Source organism: Microcaecilia unicolor, chromosome 1 (assembly GCF_901765095.1).
Source record: "Microcaecilia unicolor chromosome 1, aMicUni1.1, whole genome shotgun sequence".
NCBI classification, from domain to species: Eukaryota; Metazoa; Chordata; class Amphibia; order Gymnophiona; family Siphonopidae; genus Microcaecilia; species Microcaecilia unicolor.
Genome location: NC_044031.1, coordinates 938,548 through 947,160, shown reverse-complemented (window position 1 = coordinate 947,160; position 8,613 = coordinate 938,548). Strand labels below are relative to the sequence as shown.

The window sequence follows — 8,613 nt, the reverse complement described above, 5'->3', positions numbered from 1 at the left end:
TATGTAAATTAAATCTCTTCTCTAGCATCTGACTGGTTTCTCCAATGTAGCAGCCTTCGTTGCATTTTTTTTACACAATGATATACACCACATTGGAAGATAAGCATGTGAAAGATTCCTTATTGTTTAATATTTTTCCTTTGTGAATGACCGTGGGGTCCTATGAAATATTTTGGCATAGTTTGCAGCTGGATATATTGCAAGGATGTGTGCCATTCTTTTCTTTTTGAGTCTGTGTTGGGAACTTACTTCTAATTAGCTTGTGTTTCAAGTTCGGTGGCTGTCCGAAAGCCAGCACTGCTGGGGATGGGAATATCTCTTTCAGTAATTCATCCTCCTAGAGTAGAGGCTGCAGATCTTTTATAATTTTTCTTAATTTTTCCAGCTCTGGGTTGTATTTCACTACCAGAGGGATTCTGTCTGTGGCTTTTTTTCTTTGTACTGTAGCAAATTTTCCCTGGGTGTTTTGAGGGAGGAGGCAATATTCTTGGAGATTATTTTGGGGTTGTAGCCTTTCTGTTCAAAAGATGCAGTTAGGGTTTCGAGGTGTCTGTCTCGGTCCCCTGGGTCAGAGCAGATACGGTGGTACCTTGTGGCTTGGCTGTAAATAATGGATCTTTTTGTATGTGAAAGGTGGAAGCTGAAGTTGTGGAGGTAGCTGCATTTGTCTGTGGGTTTCTTGTATATGGATGTTTGTATACAACCATCGCTGATTGAGACTGTGGTGTCCAAAAAATTGACTTTTTCTGGGGAGTAGTCAATTTTTAATCTGATTGTAGGATGGTATGTATTGAAGGAATAGTAAAATTGTTTCAGAGTTTCTTCCCCCTCCATCCAAATCATTAAAATGTCATCGATGTACCAGTAGTATTTTAGAGGTTTGGTCTGGTGTGTATTCAGAAATGTCTCTTCCAGCTCAGCCATAAAAAGGTTGGCATTTTGGGGTGCTGTCCTGGTGCCTATCACAGTGCCCATTATTTGTAGATAGATATAATTGTTAAAGCGGAAATAGTTGTGAGTTAAAATAAATTTGATAAATTTTGTAATAGTTTCTGGTGAGTATTGATGGTCCAGTGTGGATGTTTTTAGGAGCTTCTCACATGCAGCTATGCCATCCGCATGGGGAATGTTGCTGTATAGTGATTCTACATCCATCGTGACCAGAAGGGTACTCAGTGGTAATTGCTTGATATTTTTCATTTTATTCAGAAAGTCTGTGGTGTCTTGTATGAAGCTGTTTGTTTTGTGCACAAGAGGTTTCAGAATTCCCTCTATGAGTCCAGATATTTCCTCCGTGAGTGTGCTAATACCCGATATGATTGGTCTGCCAGGGTTTCCAGGTTTGTGGATTTTGGGTAGCATGTAGAATGAGCCCACAGAAGGCTGGTTTGGTATGGAACAACCTTCCTGAGCCCTTACGCCAAGCCCCCTCCCTGCCCGTCTTCAAGTCTTTGCTTAAAGTCCACCTCTTCAATGCTGCGTTTGGCACCTAACCCTTACCGTTCAGTGAATCCAGACTGCCCCAATTTGACTGCCCCTATCGGACCGACCGTTCACTTGTCTGTTAGATTGTAAGCTCTTTGAGCAGGGACTGTCTCTCTTTGTTAAATTGTACAGCGCTGCGTAACTCTAGTAGCGCTCTAGAAATGTTAAGTAGTAGTAGTAGTAGTTTCTTCAGATGTGGCTGTACTTGTTTAGGAAATGTTCTGATAAGGTCTTTCAACTGCTTTGTATAATCCTGTGTGGGATCTTCAGTTAGTTTCCTGTAGTATGTATTGTCTGAGAGCTGTCTGTGCCCTTCTTCAATGTATTTTTGTGTGTCCATAATCACCACTGAGCCTCCTTTGTCTGCGGTTTTGATGATAATGCGTTGGTTAGTTTGTAGAGTTCTTATGGCCGCTCTTTCTGGTGGAGTAAGATTGTACAGAATTTTCTTTTGTTTGCTGGAAAGTTGTGGTTTTACCCAATGTCTGAAACTTTCTATGTAGTTGTCCAGCTTGTTGTTTTGTCCATCCTGTGGGGTGAAATAAGTGTTTTTTTGTTTAAAACTGTATTCCGGTCTGTTGGGCTGAGGGGGAAGAAACTCTGAAACAATTTTACAATTCCTTCAATACATACCATCCTACCAGATATTTATGTATTTATTTATTGATTGCATTTGTATCCCACATTTTCCCACCGTATGGCATGTTCAATGTGGCTTACATATTGCTAAAAAGGCGGTTATATTAGAAAATCAAATAGAAATGTATCCAATTTTTCAGGTAGGATAATTGATTTCCATATAATAACTTTCAAGGAGATTTGGCAATCCCATAACATCTGGTTCATAGATCAATTACCAAATAGAACGTTCATAGCAAAATAATGTTTCCTAAAAAGCTGAATGCATTGAGATCATAGAGAAGAGAGACAGATTGGTTAGAGAGATCATAGAGAGGGAGAGCTAGAGAGAGAGAGATTGGATCATAGATATGAACATATGGATAGAATGTCATTCTAGTATAAGATTTCCTAAAGCTGAATGCACGGCGATGATAGAGAAGAGAGACAGTGTGGTTAGTGATCATAGAGAGGGAGAGCTAGAGAGAGATTGGATCATAGATATGAACATATGGATAGAATGTCATTTTAGTATAAGATTTCCTAAAGCTGAATGCACGGAGATCATAGAGAAGAGAGACAGTGTGGTTAGTGATCATAGAGAGGGAGAGCTAGAGAGAGAGTGGATCATAGATATAAACATATGGATAGAATGTTCATGTCAAAATGCATGGAGATCATAGAGAAGAGAGACAGATTGGTTAGAGAGATCATAGAGAGGGAGAGCTAGAGAGAGAGTGGATCATAGATATAAACATATGGATAGAATGTCCATGTCAAAATGCATGGAGATCATAGAGAAGCGAGACAGATTGGTTAGAGAGATCATAGAGAGGGAGAGCTAGAGAGAGAGTGGATCATAGATATAAACATATGGATAGAATGTTCATGTCAAAATGCATGGAGATCATAGAGAAGAGAGACAGATTGGTTAGAGAGATCATAGAGAGGGAGAGCTAGAGAGAGAGTGGATCATAGATATAAACATATGGATAGAATGTCCATGTCAAAATGCATGGAGATCATAGAGAAGAGAGACAGATGGTTAGAGAGATCATAGAGAGGGTAGTGGTGGCAGCAGTGAAGCCTGTAATGTGAGAAGAGCTAGAGTGTCTTGGGGGAAGTTGGGAGGGGCTGAGGCACTGCAGCAGGGGAGCTATGCAGTGAGGTGGCATCTTGTGCAGCATCTCTCACCACCTCCAGCTGTTTTCCCTGCAATCAGATCAGATATCAGAGGCTGCAGCCAAACTGAAGCAGGAGATGCACCCTGAGAGCATCAGGACTCCCCTGTCACAGCACTGAGACTGGGCAGAACCAGGACCCCCCTCTCACAGCACTGAGCCTTATTCTGAGGCTGGACAGAACCAGTGTTTTCCTCTCACAGCACGGACAGAACCAGGACCCCCCGTCACAGCACTGAGACTGGGCAGAACCAGGACCCCCTGCCACAGCTCTGAGCCTTATCCTGAGGCTGGACAGAACCAGTGTTTTCCTCTCACAGCACGGACAGAACCACCCCCCATCACAGCACTGAACCTTATCCTGAGGCTGGACAGAACCAGTGTTTTCCTCTCACAGCACGGACAGAACCAGGACCCCCTGCCACAGCTCTGAGCCTTATTCTGAGACTGGACAGAACCAGTGTTTTCCTCTCACAGCACGGACAGAACCACCCCCATCACAGCACTGAGCCTTATCCTGAGGCTGGACAGAACCAGTGTTTTCCTCTCACAGCACGGACAGAACCACCCCCCATCACAGCACTGAACCTTATCCTGAGGCTGGACAGAACCAGTGTTTTCCTCTCACAGCACGGACAGAACCAGGACCCCCTGCCACAGCTCTGAGCCTTATTCTGAGACTGGACAGAACCAGTGTTTTCCTCTCACAGCACGGACAGAACCACCCCCATCACAGCACTGAGCCTTATCCTGAGGCTGGACAGAACCAGTGTTTTCCTCTCACAGCACGGACAGAACCACCCCCCATCACAGCACTGAACCTTATCCTGAGGCTGGACAGAACCAGTGTTTTCCTCTCACAGCACGGACAGAACCACCCCCATCACAGCACTGAACCTTATCCTGAGGCTGGACAGAACCAGTGTTTTCCTCTCACAGCACGGACAGAAGCACCCCCATCACAGCACTGAACCTTATCCTGAGGCTGGACAGAACCAGTGTTTTCCTCTCACAGCACGGACAGAACCACCCCCCATTACAGCACTGAACCTTATCCTGAGACTGGACAGAACCAGCATTTTCCTCACAGCGCTGAGACTGGACAGAACCAGGAATTTCCTGACGCAAAGCACTGAGTCTTATTCTGAGATTGGAAGAACTGAGAGTAGCTTTTGCAGCATTGGGTTTATATTGGGAATGGACAGATTGGGAAAGTTGTTTCATAGTGCTGAGCTTTATTCTGCGGCGGGACAAATCCGGGATCTTCTGTCACGTCACTGAGCTGACTAAGATTTAGCTGTCTTTCTGAACATTGCAGTCAACACCGAGAAGAGAGAAACCGGGGTGGTGTGAGACAGCACAGAGCTCATGGGGTGAGAGACAGCTCCGTACACAGAGTTCAGCAGAGACCACTCCGAGCACACTGTCTGAGAGACAGCTCAAGGCTCTCAGGGGATTAAGAGCCACATAAGAGGAGGGAGAAAGCCAATTTATAAAATCACAGCTTGCAAGACAGGAAATACTTGGGATACAGAGGGACTGAAAGAAAGCACAGAGACAACAGGATAAATGGAAAAAAGAGGACCAAGGGTGGTTTGGTTGGGTGACAGGGCTGTACCACGTGGAAATTCAGCAGATCACCAAGAGTGACTGTGTAGGGCTCCCTGGCCCCTTGCATGGGATAAGGAGACTGAGGAAGGCATTTCATGAGGTTACTACATGTGCCGCAGTCCAGACACATAATCTAGCTTAGGATCCAGTAATGCCCAGATGGACGGTGACAGGCGAGATTGAGAGTCCCCAGATCCCTTCAGCCACTAGTGTAGCCTAAAGCTTTCTGAACTGCCAGCAGCTTCATTGTTCAAATGCCCCCAAATACTGCCGCAGCTGTTCTTTCCTAACAGACATTGTTTGCAGCTCAGCTGTCACAGATGCTCTTTCTAGTCTCTGTCCGAATACACAGTCGCTACAGTCACATTTTCCTAGACGTATAACTCTGTGCCTTTCACACATTTTTCACCCTCGCATAACTTGCACTCCAATTCAGTATAAGCTTCCCCCCCCCCCCCCAGACTAATCCATCCAACTCCATTTGCAGCCAAACTATTATAGGCTGTGTGAGCTTAACCCTCCTTACCCCGCCCTTTTCCACAGACACTTTCAGCCTCATCTCTTCCCCTGCCATCACTTCAAACCCCCAACGTACTTTGAGTTTGGAAACAGGATTCATGCTATAAGAGTGCACTGATCTCTTTTTCCCTTAGCCCCTGTATCTACAGCACGTTTTGAAAGATCTAGTGGTTCCCTCTTGGTTTTTGACCTGAACCCAGTCATTTTGTAGGTAAAGGGGGGCCTGTTTTTCCTGAAATTTCTACGATGTCTAGTTATCTATAGATGAGAACGTAACCTGCTGTCTCGTGCAATTTCTTGCTTCTTTCTCGAATGCCTCTAGTTACTCTCCAGGTGAGAAGATCTTCAGTGGAGGTCTCTTTCTTTGAAACCTGTGGTTCTTCTTTAGGTACGATATCTCCTGGACAAGTGGAGCCGCCTTCTATCCCAGCAGAATCAGGTGGTCGTGTGTAGTTAGTATGACAACATGTTCAGATGCTATAAACGAGCGTCTCTTACCTGTCCCTAATTGTAAATCGCACTGGGTTTAGTCTCTGACTCTGCAGCCAGACGTTTCATGTCATTCTTTCTGCCATGCGTCTCGCCATAGCGCTTTCCCTCTTGCGGCCAGCGCTGCCGCTCATCCTGGGCCTCTCTTTGGGGTGCAGCCTCAGCCTTCTCAGGGTCTCCTGGATCCAGGGTGATGGCAAGGACCCGTGCGTGAATAAAAGGGAAGACGCCGAATTCTACGTGGGAAAAGAGCGAGACGCAGGACCGGTGCCAGACATAGACGACTTTAAGCCGAGGATCGTTCCATACTACCGGGATCCAAATAAGCCATATAAGAAAGTGTTGAGGTAAGACGTTAGACGTTCTTAATTTTCAAAGCGATTTAAGCAGGCAGGAGCTTCTCTTGCTTGCTTAAATCGCTTCTCGTCGCCTAAGTGGGGATATTCAGAAGCAGTTAACTGGAGAGTGCCACTGAATATTCCCAACAGACCTCTCAATCAAAAAGTGAGCAGGTCAGGGGCAGCACTGGGAAGGAGTCCGGGGTTATGTAGGTGCCAGCAATATTCAGTGCCGGCCTACACATTGCTAAGTGTCTTAACTGAGCTTTCCTAAATTACGCCACGTGGAGGGGCATAATCGAACGGGGCCGGCTATCTATATGTGTGGCCATCTCTAAGGCCGGCCCCGGAAAGCGGCATACCCGACCGTATTATCGAAACAAGATGGCTGGCCATCTTTTGTTTCGATAGTACGGTCGGGGCCGGCCAAATCTCAACATTTGGGCTGGCATTAGAGATCGCCGCCATTGGTTTTTGCCGATAATGGAAACTAATGGTGGCCATCTCAAACCCGGCCAAATCCAAGGCATTTGGTCGTGGGAGGAGCCAGCATTCGTAGTGCACTGGTCCCCCTCACATGCCAGGACACCAACCGGGCACCCCAGGGGGCACTGCAGTGGACTTCACAAATTGCTCCCAGGTGTATAGCTCCTTTAGCTTGGGTGCTAAGCCCCCCCATAATACCCCAAACCCAACTACCCACAACTGTACACCACTACCATAGCCCTTATGGGTGAAGGGGGGGCACCTAGATGTGGGTACAGTGGGTTTCAGGTGGGTTTTGGAGGGCTCTCATTTACCACCACAAGTGTAAAAGGTGGGGGGGGGGGGGGGGGCTGGGTCCACCTGCCTGAAGTGCACTGCAGAACCCACTAAAAGTGCTACATGGACCTGCATACTGCTGTCATGGAGCTGGGTATGACATTTGAGGCTGGCATAGAGGCTGGGAAAAAATGTTTATTTTTATTTTTTTTGGTAGGAGGGGGTTGGTGACCACGGGAGGAGTAAGGGGAGGTGATCCCCGATTCCCTCCGGTGGTCATCTGGTGAGTTGGGGCACTTTTTTGAGGCTTGGTCCTAAAAATAAATGGACCAAGTGAAGCCGGCCAAGTGCTTGTCAGAGCCGGTCTTTTTTTTCCATTATTGGCCGAAGCCGGCCATCTCGTAACTGCGCCCCCGTCCCACCTTCCGTACCCTGCCGAAACGCCCCCTTTAACTTTGGTCGGACCTGCGACGGAAAGCAGTTGAAGCCAGCCAAAATCGGCTTTCGATTATACCGATTTGGCCGAGTTTAGGAGATGGCCGGCCATCTCCCGATTTGTGTCGGAAGATGGCCGGCCTTCTCATTCAAAAATAAGCAAGTTAGCTATGCGGGTGCTGGCATTGAATATCGGACCAGGACCTGCATAAATAATTGTTTTTCTAAAGCCCTCCCGATCCCCCTCCTGGCTTTCCTAATAACCGTCTCCCAACCCCCTACCCCCTTCCATGTCTAGGTAGACCCCCCCACCCCCGGCCTACCTGTCTCCATGGTGGCGTAGCATCCTCGTCCTGCCCCCTGTCAAAATGTCTGCCATGAGAGGTTTAGCAGCTATTTTGAAATGGAGCCACAAGGGGGCAGGAGTAGGGGGCTGCGCCCCTGCTGGACCACCATAGAGACAAGGTATGCCCAAGGGGGCCTACCTAGACATCAGGGAGGGGGAGGGACAGGGCATTGCGGCCAGGAGGGTAGAAGGGAGGAGGTATTAGGCCGGGAGGGGGATTGGGAGGGTTTTGGAAAAAGAATTATTCAGATGCCAGCCCTATATTCAGAGCTGGCACCTGCATAACTTTCTTATGTGGCCCCAGCTGAATATGGGGGGCTAATTTAGCTGGCGACAGTATGCGTGTAAAAAAAAGCTGACTGTCATCGGCTGTACATCGGGGGACGGGGACTGTATTTTATTTTGTTCTGTTCACTTGTGTGGGGCTAACCGGGTATATTCAGTAGAACTTAAATCTTTTAATGCCTCTGAAAATCCCCACTAACTGTCTAGGTTAAGGACCGACCATTGGTGGAACAGCAAATTAACCGGTAAGCGGCGTGATATTGAGTCCCCTGACTGGCCAAGTAACTGCATGAATATCGACCAGAACCCAGTTAAATTCCAGGTCAGCAGTGATACTGGGGTATCTGGTGCCAGAGGTTCGCATTCCCCGGCATCGGATATCCAGGGTTAATTTAGCCTGTGGGTGGAAGTGGCTGACTAGCTTTTTACCTCCATGGACTAACTGTCACCCCGAAAGAATTCACTTAAGTAAAGCTGAGATTGTTCAAGTACAAATTAGTATTAGGCCAAACCCTGCAACATCCTCGATAGAAATAATTACTTC

At 47.0% G+C, this 8,613-nt stretch overlaps 1 protein-coding gene across 1 annotated transcript in view; it reads left to right on the top strand.

Moving 5' to 3' along the window:
- The first annotated feature begins 3,473 nt into the window (after positions 1–3,473).
- The window catches only part of CHPF2 (chondroitin polymerizing factor 2), a 32,170-nt gene continuing 27,030 nt past the window's right edge, over positions 3,474–8,613 (top strand). Inside the window, exon 1 of the mRNA XM_030191847.1 lies at positions 3,474–6,250. Coding sequence (XP_030047707.1) covers positions 5,988–6,250 — 263 coding nt within the window. The 5' untranslated portion in view covers positions 3,474–5,987. The remainder of the gene's footprint in view (positions 6,251–8,613) is intronic.